Raw genomic sequence first — 14,003 nt, 5'->3', positions numbered from 1 at the left:
GGGGGCGAGTGTAAATGTCTTCAGACGTCGTAGATTAATAAATTCAGCCCCTCCCTAACCTCCAATCCTGGATCCGCCTCTGATTGCAACAATTCTGAATTCAAATTTCTTTTGTCAAATTGATTTACTACTGGTGAAAGTATATAGAGAGGAATAAGGATAAAGAGATTGTCGTCGTGAATACAAATTCTTCAATCGAGCTTGCCAAAAATTCGAATTTTGGAACAGAGAAATGTTCTCTCAAAAAAGAGAGATATTGGGAGGTTGGGAACAAAATGTAGTAATTTAACTTATGAGAAAGAACATTATGTTATTAAATTCCACTTGTTTTGTTTCAACCTTATTTTTTTCTTCTTCTTCATTCAACAATTGTGTAAGTGTGTTTGATCTAGCGATAGAGTGATTAATGCTTAACACCAAAGGTCTTGGACTCGAATCTATTGTGGCGCTATCTTTAATTTTTTTTATTTAATAATTGTAATTTATCAAAAACAGAAAAAAATATCCTTCATTAGTCTATTCACTCAAAGGGAATATACATTAAAAATATTTATTACCATGTGAGGGCAGGCCATCTCTCAACCACTCCGAGGAGGAAAACTCTATAATAAGGTTTAAAAATGATAATTAAGGTGATTAAACATTAGCTGGTATAATGAAATGTTCAAAGTAAGAGGCTTTAAGCCAATGAGAGCTCATTAATGTTATTAATAGAGATAATATAGTCAATGATATGAATACATTATTTCCCACGGGATTTTCTCCAAGAATGTTTTAATGCGGCCTGACTCTCAGTTTACTTCTCTGTGTATTGGGTGGGTTCGTTTTAGGCTTTTCTCCTTCCTTCCTTTTTCTTTAATAAAATTTTATTTCAGCAGGTATGAATACATTATTGTACAAGACAGTTTAATAAGTGTTGAATTAAGCATCATAAGATAGTAATTAGCTGCAACTCCTTTATCTTCTCTGCTTTTTCAAGAAGATATGTTTCTCCAAACATTTTCTAGATGTCTATTAACATCCGTTTCCGAAAGAGTTGACAAAATTTCTATCTAGATCTAGTCTTTATTTTTCATTTTTTGATCTAGTCTTTGTTTATTTTTTTAATGGATTTCAATCTCATCGAGGCAATTTTTTGCGTGAACATGTGGTAGCTTGCCTTTCTGGAGTTGGTCATCATTTCTTAATTCATAGACAATTAGTATTTACACCGTATAATATATGAAAAATATTTTTATATTTTTTTATATATACAATCGGTACTAACTCAATTATTATATTTATAAATATAATAAAAATTTAACTTTAAATAAATATAAAGAATTAATAAGCAAAGAGGGAGGTATTGGGTGGGGTCAGCGGCGGCGAGAAATACATAATCCGTCGATACATACAATGCATTTTTATGTGTAATGATATACTCACTCCGTCCCATAAGCTTAGGCTGATTGGGATTTTCACAAAGATTAAGAAAAATCATTGGAAATGAAAATATATAAGTAAATTTTTTAGTATGCCCATATTTATTATTTAATGATGTATTAAAGTGGGAGTAAATTAAAGAATTAAATAGGGATACAATAATAAATGAGTAAAAAAATATTACTTTTTATGGAAACAAGCCTATATAAATGAGACATTCAAAAAAGGAAAACAAGCCTAAGCTTATGGGACGGAAGAAGTATATTTTTGTGCGCAAATATATGCATGTAAAATATATATTAGCTTCGAGAAATCTAAAAAAAAGCATTTTTTTGTTTGTAATATCCAAAAATTTTATTATGATTTTACTTCTGCGTGTATTTTGAAAGCTCTCCGTCATGCATGTGTCGCGTTTTTAGCAGTTAGCATATAATAAAAAACTAGTAATTTGTTCTTGACCTGTAAGCTCTGGACAATCTCGCATAAATTTTTAGGGTATAGTTGCTTACATTTTCAACTTCTGTTCATGGCTACTTTGCTAGAAATAAATGATATTTTAATGAATATATTGTTGATGGTTGTTTGGGCCTAGCAACTTGGTCTGGGCGTGAATCGACTAATTTACATTTTGATAATATATTCAGGTTAGTATTTTCGAATACCAACAATGTAAATTGCTTAAAATCGAATTGATCTTTTTCTTTTAGGGTGCATTCTCTTTGACGAAAAAGAGGGGAAAATATATATATTTTTTATTATTTTAATATCTTTTGTAAGAAGGATATTTTTTTTCGAGCAGCCTATTTTTCTTCATTTTTACTTCGATTCATAATAATATTATCAAGGGGGATTAATGTAATACTCCCTCCGTCCCAATAATGTTGTCCCATTTCTTTTGGGCACGGAGATTAAGGAGTGTTAAATTAGTGTTGTAAAGTAGATGACCCCACATGTTTAACAAAAAGTAAGTACAGCTTAATTATTGAAAACAAATGCCTAAATGAAGCTCGACTGATGCAGATTCAACGAACTCAAACAAGAATTCATCCCTAAAATGTTGAACAAATTATAAACACTAAAATGCAGAACAAATGCAGAACGAAAATTATCACAGAAAAAAAAAACTGTACTCTAAATCAAAGCTTCATCCCCAAAATCAAAGATACATAAAGGCATCATCCTCCACAAAAATCAAAGATACATAAAATCTTCATCCCCAAAATCAAAGATACATAAATCAAACCACAACTTCCTGTGCCTTGAGCTCGAGAGAGAGAGATCCGAGATCTGAGCTTCTATGTCGCCTCACCTTCACCTCTCCACCCTCACCTTCGCTTCTCCGCCGCCCGCAAAACCTTGATTTCGGCGGATCTAAGGCTTCCGGCGAATCGCACACAGCTTCAATATCACCAACCACGGACGACGCCTCCCCCGCTCAGGTAGCCCTCCCAGAGGTCGCTCATCACCGCGGAACAGAAGGGTCAAGGGAGGAGGCGGCGATACCCCGGATTTACCGAAATAGAGCACCGATCGATTGGGATTTACCGATCCAAGCCGGCGCTGGTACACCGAGATGCGGTACGCCGCGAGACTCCGGCGGAACGGAGGAGGAAAGGGGTAGGCGGCGCCGGTGAGATTGGGGTTTTCGACGAGGTAGGAGAAGGTGGGCAGTAGAGAGAGAGAGAGCCGAGTGAGAAATGACGGAGGGAGTACATATTTAGTGCTTTAATTAAGTTATTAATTATCCCCTAAATTTTACCCAAAAAGGAAATGGGACAAGATTATTGGGACAACCCAAAAAGGAAAGTGGGACAAGATTATTGGGACGGAGGGAGTAATATTTTTCTTGGGGTATTGATGTGATAAACTATATTGTCAATTTTAAAGTATATGTAAAACAAAAGATAACTATGATAGATTTTCTCATCTTCTTTTATCCCTCATTTTCTCATGATAAATTTGTAACCAGAGACAATGCACCCTTATTATTATTATCATCTGCAGAAACACCCTTGGTCATTTTAAATCAAACATAAACCCAATTTTCTATATTACGTACAGAATATAAAAATAAACATAAAGAATGAGGGCAAGAAAGAGAAGAAAGAAGAGTAGTGTCTTAACCTTGAATCTCAGCAAATTTTTGGCATGATTCGGTCTCCCGAAAATATCATTCTATTCGTTCACAAAAATTAATACTAGATGATTTATAATAAAAATGATTGAATGTATTAGAAGTGAAGAAAGTATTACACTCAAAAAATACTGTTAATAATCATAATTAATTATATTGATACCCTAAATTAGACTTATTTGGAGACATTACTATTTGTGGTAATAAAATGACACCAAAAATTTAGCACTGTCAAGATATTGATACTCTCTTGTAAGAAATTCACTGCACATGTCATTTTCTCCTTTCCAGACTTATGTGAATAGACAAACAAGACTCTAGACCAACATTCATCACTATTAAATAATACTCATGTGGAAATAGGGGCCTATTTTGATGCTAGTTTGTGGGTCTTAAATTCAATCAAATTATGTATTGTGTACATCATAAAATAGAGATTTAAAAAAAAAAGAAAAAGTCGAACAAAAATGAGTGTATAAATCATTAAATCCACTCCCAATAAGTTGGAGTTTGTCGAAAGAAAATCACAAATAATTTCAAAATTATAATTTTAATATGAATTTTGAAATGTGACAAATTAAATCAACATTTTTTTAAAATTTTTATAATTTTGTCCCATTAATTATTTATGGTCGTCGGATTGTTGAATTAGAGCTTACATGAATTAGTTTGTCACATAATACTCATGTTATGATGTCGTTTAAAGTTGTTGAAAGTTAGAAAGTTGTTGAGAGCCACGGAAGCGTATAACGCCATTGCTGCTGAGCTGGAGCAGTCGAGAGCCCGTGTTAATTTTCTCGAAGATCTGGTGAGCAAGCTCAAGGACTCCCAACGCGAAGACGTAGGTGAAACAGAAGTTAGTTCTTTGAAACTTGAAGTCGAGCAACTGAGATCGGCTTTAGAAGCCGGTGAGATAAGATACAACGAGGAACGAAGCCACAGTGCAGAGCAGATACGGGATGCCATGGAGACGGTGGAGAAGTTCAAATCTGCATCGAGCCAGAGAGAGGCCGAGCTGGAGGTGGAGATACGGAGATCCAAATACGAGATCGAGGAGCTGAAGGCGAACCTAATGGACAAGGAAACCGAACTGCAGGGTATATGCGAGGAGAACGAGGGCCTCACCACGAAGCTCGAGAGCTCCGTGTCGGGGCAGAGAGAGAACGAGCTGAAGGAGATGATGAGTGCCGGTGAGGTGGAGGAGTCGGCTAGGGCCGCGGAGAGAGAGGTGGCCGTGAAGGTGAGCTACATGGCGGAGGAGGTGGAGAAGAGCAACAGGAAGGCGGCGAGAGTGGGGGAGCAGCTGGAGGCGGTGCAGGCAGCGAACGCGGAGATGGAAGGCGAGCTGAGGAGGCTGAAAGTGCAGTCGGATCAGTGGAGGAAGGCTGCCGAGGCTGCGGCTGCAATGCTATCGGCCGGGAACAACGGGCAGATGATGGAGAGGACGGGGTCGATGGACAGCCACTACAACAGCCCGCGGACGGGGAAGATAAGCTCGCCGTACGGGGACGAGCTCGACGAGGAGTTGATGAAGAAGAAGAATGCCAACATGCTGAGGAGGTTTGGGGTGTTGTGGAAGAAGCCACAGAAATAGCAAACACCATTCTTTGCTTTTCTTCACTGCTACTTATCTTTTGGTATATTGCTTGGATTTATCTTGAACCATATTATGTAGTATTCTATGTAAACCATGACACCAGTTTATGTTTATATACTACTATCTTTACGCAAAAGCAGCTCTAAAATCTCTTTGTGTGTGGTTATTAAAGTTTCCCCATGAAGATACAAATATCTCTATAGACAAATCTATGTGTTAAGTGTAAAATACTTCAATTATACTCCCCTATCTATGATATATTGTATGTTTATCACTCCATTCGTTCCTGAAATATCTTCCTAAGGGAGGTTACACAATTTTTAATAAAAATTAGTTGTGTGTTTTATTAGAGAATAAACTGTCCCACAAATTAAAGATAATATAGTTAGTGAAATTATTTTCAAAAATGGATTAGAAAGTTGTTTTGAGGACATAAGAAAATAGAAACATAGAAAGACATTTTAGGGACAGAGGGAGTACTATTTTCGTACGTTCACAAGTATCGTATGCTTCCTTATATTTTAAATCTTATCTATATTCAATATTTACAAAATATCCAACCATTTATCACATGAACTCTTGTGGATATCTTTCATCACTCAATTTTAATAAACTCTTTTGTAATACACATTTCTCATTATTTATTAAAACTCGTGTAATTCAATCCCCGGTTGGTGCAAAATTGGACCTGTTTAAAATTAAAATTATGGTTAATTAAAATTTATTTATTCAAAATTAAAATTTAACAATCTATAGTTAAATTTCAACTTTAAATATACATCATACATGCATCCGATGATCCGAATACAACCTGATAATAATTTATCAATATACGTTTCAAAAATAAAATAAAATTCAAACAATAAAATAAAAAGTATTCCCCAGTTCAAATATACAATAGGCCCATAAACATTCAAGCCCAGCCCAATAAAACTCTATAAAATACCCAGCATTTCTAGGGTTTCTCCATCAATTCGCAGCTTCTCTTATTCAGCTCCGAAAGCTTAATCCTTCTTCTGCGCCGCAAGCAGCTTTTAGTTATTTACTGATTTTTTTTTTTCTATTTTGGATGAGTTTGTTTTGAATGTGGTGGAATTAGCAGTCCATTCTTGGCAAGGCTTAGAGCTCTTTGGGCAATGAGCAGCTTTGAATGCTAATGGACTAATATCAAATGTCACTCTAAACTGTTCTCGGCTTCTTCTTTTATGTGGAGTTGCAGATCAGTAGAGCTGAAACATATTTTTCTTCTTTCCACAATCAAAGGGATAACGATAATAATTTCATAATCACCGTTTTTTCGTTTTTTTTTTAAATATATTTTCAGTTTGTGTTTTTGTGCTTCTGGTTTTGTAATTTATACAGTTAATTTGTTAATATTATTATATTTAAACTTTATTAAATTTATATGACCATTTTTGTTTGGGTTTTAGAATTGAACTATATTATACGACTATAGTTGCGAGATTTCTATGTGCAACGTTGGTATTTTTTCATATATATAAATATATAACGTTAGTGTTGCGAATATCAATAACTTCTGCAGATATACAGATCGAGCACCCGATTAGGATTTTAATCTTATTTGCTTAATCCTAAAATTTAATCTGTGATTGGAAATTTATAACAAAATTAGCATATTGAATTCCTAATTAGAATAATGAAAAACAATTGTAGTAAGGTCGAGCATTTTAAATAGTGTCAATAATAATAATAATAAACAATGCAATATAGTATCTATTAAATGAAAGAGGATTAAGCGAGAATGATATTTTTGTATCTTGGTTTGAATTTTTGAGGGAGCTTAAATTTTACTCCATCCTGCATGAAGTGTGACTCAGTTTTTTGCGGCACGAAAATTAAGAAATATTAACCAAATTATTGAGGGAGCTTAAATTTTACTCCATCATGCCGCATGAAGTGTGACTCAGTTTTTTGGGGCATGAGAATTAAGAGATTGATATTTAAATATTAACCAAATTATTGAGGGAGCTTAAATTTTACTCCATCCTGCTGCATGAAGTGTGACTCAGTTTTTTGCGGCATGAGAATTAAGAGATTGATATTTTGCGTGTTAAGCGTCTTGAGTGAAAATGTGAATAAAAAGTAAAATTTTTATTATTTTTAAAAAGAAGTCAAGTTTTGTGTGACAAATCAAAAAAAAAAAATGGGTCATGCATTGTGGAATGGAGGGAGTTTCATATTTATCAGAATATGATAAATTATCATTATATATTTTCACGTTATCATTATATATTTTCACTATAAGTTAATGTTTGGAAATTTGTAAACTATTTTTTTTCAAAATTTTTATTACTCATCTTGTTCTATTATTCATTGTCTGTTTTCTTTTTTTTGAGCTGTCTCATATATAATGACTTGTTTCCTCTTTTAGAAATAATAAAAGTGTAATTAGTTACACTAATTAATTCAAAAATGGTCAAATTAATTAATTAGTGGCAATTGATTATTAATGTCATAAGCTATATTGTGGTATACTGTTTGTATTTTTATTTTAACAAATTAAGGAGCAACATCTTTTAACATCATTTTACAAACTGAATTCACAAATGGATCGCAGGATTTCCTCCCAAAAATAAAAATAAAAATGGATCGCAATTCGCTGGATCGAGCTTGGATAGCCCAATGGACTGTACTGATTTTGGGATTATGTTTGAAATTACTTTTGGAAATACAAAATATGAACTCAAACTTTTTTTCAATCTTCGGATTTCAATCAGAAATAAATTAAGCAAAAACTAACTTAAATAATAAAAATTATCAAAGACTTTGACATGAATAGAGCTTTATTATATAAAATGCACAAGACACAATTGAAGGGCCAATCCTCTTTAAAATCATCTTAATGAAAATCGAATAGAAAAAACATTAAGATCGTAAAAAGAGTGTTTGTCTTAAGAAAAATCGAAACAACCGAAAAAACCAATAAGAAACAAAGATGGGAGTGTCTTTTAGAGATTCAAACTAACCATCACCTAGAAAATCCCCACATATCATGCTAGAAACACAACCAGAAACAAAGCTTCGAACTAACCATCACCCCGTATTTAGCAATGCCCTTGACATGAGAGCTTGGGAAGTCATCTCGCCAATCCTGCTGACAATCACAGAAAGACGAGGCCGAAGGTCCAGCGCACCGGCACCCTGTCTAAAAACCTGCCTTGTCATCCCGATTCAGCGCATCGAAGGGGAGCAAACCTATCATAAATGTGACGCCAACCCAACAACAAACGGGAAAGAAACGGACGTGACGTGGCAAGATCCAAGTTCCAGCTCACCGGAGACTTGTAAATTTTTTTGCCATAACACACTAAAGGACCTCCTGAAACGAAAATAAAAACCAAGCAACTCAAGCTCCATGCTAAAGAAGACGTCAAAAAGTCTTTCCAACGACAGATAGCCAAGTCAAAAAATTATGTCTACGAATGAAAATCTGTTTTGCAATCAAAGGGTAGACAAAAACATACATAACGAACGTGTAAAAACATGAGTACAAGTGTAAGTGTTATGTCTGTTTGAAACAGATTGGTGTATAAAAGGGTAGATCATTACTACATGAGTCATTCCTACACAAACTTCGTGGATTATACAGAAAATATTGGGTGTTAGGTCCTATTTTGCCCAACTCAATAGTAACTTAACTCAATCTACATTTTCTATTAGGAGAATGTATGTGGAAATGAGGGGAGATGCTCCTAACGTGACTTGGCAAATGATGATTACAAGAAATATAGAGCTCCACCAAAGTTTGTATTCATTACTTGGTTGGCTATTTTGAGAAGATTGTCTACTGTGGACAAGCTGGAGAAAATTGGGATTTATTGGGATTGTCTACTGAAAGAAAGAAATATATGGGAGGAAATTTGGTGATAGTGTTTGCTCTGTGGAGAAAGTAGTAAGGCAGTGCCAAATTCACATAGCTACAATGGGTGCAAGTAACACGACAGTAATGATGTAATTGAAGAATTAGAATTAGTTTGGTAGTTGTTTTGCTTGTTTACTTATAAAGTTTTGCGACTCTGTACATTGGTAATAAAATACTCTTTATTAACAAAAAAAACAGATCAGTATCCACATCTTCGTCAACCCTCCACATAATAATAATCCAATCAACAAAAATAAAAATAATTAATCATGTTTTGTATTCTAAAATTTTAATGTTTTAGAACAAAAAAAATAAAATCCTCAACTATTAATATTTTTTATAAAATGTCCCGCTATACAAATTCGAAGGCAGAAAAATGAGCCAACCTCATTGAATTCTTAGATGAATATTTTTTTTTTCTCACCTCATCTAATAAAATGAGGTCCTTCCACCTAATAATCTGTCGAAATAACTCATTATTTTGTCGTTGAATTTTGTATAGTGGAACATTTTTTTTTTAAAAAGTCAGAAGTTAGAGGATTTTTGAATAAAAGACGAAAGTTTGGGAATATGTAACGAACTACAATGTGATGATTCTTAGCAAAAAAATTATGAAGAGAGGTTGAGCAAGTTACCTTGTAGAAAATGGATACTCACTCATTGCTTCTTCATATCCTAATTCTTTAGAGGCACCCCAAACACGACTGTTTCTTCGTACCACTTTCTGTATCTACACAATAAAGAATTAATGGGAAAAGGTAAATTGAGGAGACTGGCTGTAAAAATGTTAGTAAACAAACTCAAAATAATTAATCTCCTATATCTTTAAGCATATTGAGATGAAGTGGATCACCAAATTAACAGCAATCGAGTTAGAAACTCTGTGATCTCAATTTATGATAATTAGAATTGTTTTTAAATAAAACACATATACTAATTGTTTCTATTAAAACAAACAAACACATATATTTGATACTTACCGACACCGTCAATGTATAAGCGGCCATTAATGTAGATGTAGGGGATATGAGAAACCTTGGGCCATTCAGAATCAGCTGCCTCACTTTTAATCACTAATTCTGGGCAACGGCCATAAACAGATAGTTTTTTTAATGTTGTGAGGCACAGCATTGCATCCATAGAGGGTAGACGCCTTAGCCTTTCGCAGTTATTTAGAATCAACTCCTTTAGAGATGAGAGGTTCCCAAACCATTCAGGTAACTCTTCCATTCCAAAATTCTCTAACACTAGCTCAGAAAGAGCAGTGAGAAGTTGAATTGATTCCGGCAGGCATTCCCAATTTTCCATCCCCACCAGAGTTAACTTATTTAGTGAGTGACAGTATTCTTGTAATATGCCATCTACAGCCTCCATCGAGCTCATACTGACACCGACTTTTACGTCTCTCAAATTGGGAAAATGTGGAGTCTCAACATAACAAGTGGCCATAAATTTAGGAACGCCAACGATTGATAAATTTTTCAGACGAGGCGATTCTGGGAGGCTGTCAAATACCTTTGGTAGATTCTTTAGGCTACTTAGACCCTCCAACGATATCTCCTCAAGAGAGAATCCTATCATTTCACATGGCAAATACTCCAATGCTTTGCATTCCTCAATCCTGAGAAGGCGAAGGGATGTGAAGCTTCGTTGGGATTCTTCTCCACCGCTATCTCTATGCCGTAATTCTCTCAAATTGGGGCACCGCATTATATACAATTCAGAGAGAGTCTGGTTGTTACTGAATAACCAATCAGCTGGGAGACATTTCACACCGATGTCATAAATTGTCAAATGTTGAAGGCATGACGAGACATGACTCGGAACACTCATCAATTGCGAGCACCGCCAAATTACCAAATGTCGGAGGCGAGGAAATAGCTTCACTTCACTACCACCCGAAACTTCTATTTTTGCCCACTCTGCCAGCTTAGGCATTAAAATCAATTCGATCCTTTCGAGAGCTGGAAAAACAATGCGTGTGTCGTTGTTCACCATTCCATAGAATGATGAATTTATACACTTCAAATTGCTCAATCTACACAACACAAGGGACTTGAGATTGGGCAAGTGCCCCAACATTGGGATCTCTTCACATTCTCTGCAGTCCCAGAGTGATAACGACATTAACTTGTTAAGTCCCACATCTCCAACTGCCATCTTCTGAGTCCATAATGGAAATCTACTGCCATTAAATCCACGAATCCATAACTTCTTCAAGTCCGAGTGAGGTTGGAGGCCTTCCAAAACATTCTCATCATTTGATTCACCTTCTCTTTTCCAATCCCACTCCAAACACAAATTCAATATTTTTGACTTTTGGAATAAATTGGCTTTCGCAGCCTCTTCCTTGTCATGAACCCTTTCGAGATTGCGAATCCGTAGCCCTCCTTTAAGATTATTCAAACTTCCGAGCTCTTCAATTTTGCACCCATTCTCGTCCCCCACTGGGAAGTACTTCAGCGTTTGGAGAGAAGTTAATCCCCCGATTCCCGCAGGCAACTCTACATTATCCCTAATATAAAGATGCCTCAAGTTAATCAAGTACTTAATCGTACTTGGCAGTTTCTTCAACGCCCATTCTGCTCTCAACGTCTGCAAGTGAAAGAATTCACCAATCCAATCCGGCAAATATTCAATACTTGTCCATGAAATGTAAAAATCTCTCAAATGTATAAACTTTCTAATCGAACTTGACAACTCTTTAACTCCATAGTCATCAAGACGTAAAACATGCAGACTTTCAAAGTCTGAGAAGTTGATACCAGAAATATCACCTTCCAAGAATAATGTACGCAAAGATTTTGCCATTTCTTTTGGGATAAGATTTGTTATATCTCCAGAGGTGTCGTCTCCGAGAGTCATCATGTATCGAGCTCGGCTGCTACCACCAGTATTGTTAGAGGAACTTGAAACAGAAGAAGCGAGATCGCGCACAAGATCGTGCATGCTACAACTTTCTACATCTCCGTACTCATCTCTCTCTAAAACTTGCAGTAAAGAGTTGTGCAGAAGAACGTTGATAAATATTTCGCCCACGGACTCCATGTCATCCCTTCCATCACCTTGAAGAAAACCTTCTGCCATCCACAACTCAATCAGTTCCTGTTTCATGATTCCGTAGCCTTTAGGAAATAACGCACAGTACGCAAAGCACTTCTTAAGTAATGGCGGAGACAAATTATCAAAGCTCAATCTCAATATTTTTGAGATATTAGCTCCTTCATCTTGTGAAAGCCATTTCTGCTCGATGGAGAGCCATTTTTCTTCGGATTTATTGCGCAGCACTCCCCCAACCACGTTGGCCGCTAATGGCGAACCTTGGCATCTTCTTGCAATCTTTTTTCCAATGCTCTCAAATTCCATAGGAACATTTCCTTCACCGAAGGCTTTAACTTTGATTATGGACCAACAATCTTCCTCCGATAAGCCTTTCAACTCATGTGTATGGAGTGGATTCACAATTGAAGCACCCTCCATACTTGTATAAAGTGGATTCACAATTGAAGCAACCTCCATACTTCTGGTAGTAACAACAATTGCATTTCTCTTGACAGAAGTAACTCCCAATAAGGAATTCATAAAATCTTCCCATTTGGAACCATCTTCATTCCAGACATCATCAAGAACAAGAAGATAGGATTTATCTTTCAAAGCTTTTTGAATCTTTGAAAGAATATCCTGTCTACTCGTATTTTCAGCTTTGTCAGAAGTCAACTCATTGAGAATTTTCTTGAAAAGAATGATTGGATCAAAATTTGGGGAAACATGCAACCAAATATGTGATCCAAACCGAGTCTCATCCTTCAGACGATTGAAGACTTTTCTAGTCAATGTCGTCTTCCCCAATCCCCCCATACCGACAATGGAAATGATGGAAACTGTGCGTTCATCAGGTGTGATGCTATTGGTGGTAAGCATCTCAGCTATTTCCGACGCAACATCATCTCTTCCAATAAAAATTGGATCAAGAGTGAATGAATCAGTTTCAAAAATAGCAGCATTAAGCAAAGTGGGCACATCGGCAGCAACCCTCTCATTGAGGCCAAGCCCGGCTCCCTCTTTGTGAAGGGAGTCCAAACTCTCATTGATTTCTTGGATTTTAACAGCCATATTTCTTGGTCGCGCAATAGAATTGAAGGATGATGAGAAGCATGACAATACCTTCTCCTTCATGGGTTTGGTGCGCTTAATTTGTTTTGAGAGTAGATGATAGTTGAGTTCATCCAAAACGTTGTCAGCATGGAACGCCACGTCTTCAAGCTTCTTCAGCCAGCTCTTGACAGCCTCCCCGGGGATGGTGCGCGCCTCCGCGTCGTTGAGGAATTTCTGGATGGTGTCGAGACTTCCAGTTAGCTTTGCTGCTTCTTTGTCGAGACCTCGGATTAGTGAGAATTCATTCTTGGAATGATCGATGAGGTTTTGAACCAGAACTTTGAGGATGGCTGCAACAGCTTCTCCTTCCATTGTTTCTGCTCTGTGTGAGTGTGAGAGAGAGAGAGAATTGGTGCAAACTGAACAAGAGGATAAAATTTAGTTTTAGATCTAGTCTGAGTTTTTCAGTGGTAGGTTGCATGCATGAAGAAGAAAATTTCTACACAAACAATAACTTTTTTTTGACTTTTCACAAAAAATAATTGAAATAATAATACTACCTCCACCCAAAATATGTCTACAAAATTACTGTTTTTTGACTTGTCTTCACAAATAATAATTGAAATAATAATACTACCTCCATCCAAAATATGTCTTCAAAATTACTGGGTACTTCGTCGAAGTACTTCCTAATCCAAAACACACGATTATAGAATAAGCCTACAATTAATCTGATCAGAATTCGAAACATTTATACATAAGAATTGATTATGGATTATGTGTAGTTTATTGATATTAATTTGTTCATGACCTATGTGCAGAACAATTAATACAAAATAAAAGCTTCAATATTAAATAAAGGGTTATTATTG

General features: G+C 35.8%; 2 protein-coding genes across 3 annotated transcripts; one reads left to right on the top strand and one right to left on the bottom strand.

The window, feature by feature from the left end:
- Window positions 1-4,023: 4,023 nt before the first annotated feature.
- Window positions 4,024-5,289, top strand: LOC130997133 (interactor of constitutive active ROPs 3-like). Its single transcript, XM_057922394.1, has 2 exons — window positions 4,024-4,029; window positions 4,263-5,289. The coding sequence occupies exons 1-2, from the start codon at window positions 4,024-4,026 to the stop codon at window positions 5,148-5,150; spliced, it is 894 nt and encodes a 297-aa protein (XP_057778377.1). The 3' UTR covers window positions 5,151-5,289.
- Window positions 5,290-7,939: 2,650 nt separating this feature from the next.
- On the bottom strand, window positions 7,940-13,533 carry LOC131000019 (disease resistance protein RGA2-like). Of its 2 annotated transcripts, none has more exons than XM_057925747.1 (3): window positions 10,017-13,533; window positions 9,672-9,766; window positions 7,940-8,493 (listed from the first exon to the last, which is right to left on the bottom strand). In XM_057925747.1, the coding sequence occupies exons 1-2, from the start codon at window positions 13,501-13,503 to the stop codon at window positions 9,720-9,722; spliced, it is 3,534 nt and encodes a 1,177-aa protein (XP_057781730.1). In that variant the 5' UTR covers window positions 13,504-13,533; the 3' UTR covers window positions 7,940-8,493; window positions 9,672-9,719. The 2 variants fall into 2 exon arrangements, with proteins under 2 accessions (XP_057781730.1, XP_057781731.1); XM_057925748.1 differs by having other exon boundaries at window positions 7,940-8,490.
- Window positions 13,534-14,003: the final 470 nt, after the last annotated feature.

The sequence above is a fragment of the Salvia miltiorrhiza genome, chromosome 8 (assembly GCF_028751815.1).
Source record: "Salvia miltiorrhiza cultivar Shanhuang (shh) chromosome 8, IMPLAD_Smil_shh, whole genome shotgun sequence".
Lineage (NCBI taxonomy): Eukaryota > Viridiplantae > Streptophyta > Magnoliopsida > Lamiales > Lamiaceae > Salvia > Salvia miltiorrhiza.
This window is presented reverse-complemented; position numbering and strand designations above follow the sequence as displayed.

Excerpts from the sequence above, each read along its gene's own strand:
- LOC131000019 (XM_057925747.1), bottom strand. The coding sequence starts at position 13,503 with ATGGAAGGAGAAGCTGTTGCAGCCATCCTCAAAGTTCTGGTTCAAAAC. Across the intron at positions 9,767-10,016 it reads CTTATACATTGACGGTGTCG|ATACAGAAAGTGGTACGAAG; the intron begins GTAAGTATCAAA and ends TTTATTGTGTAG.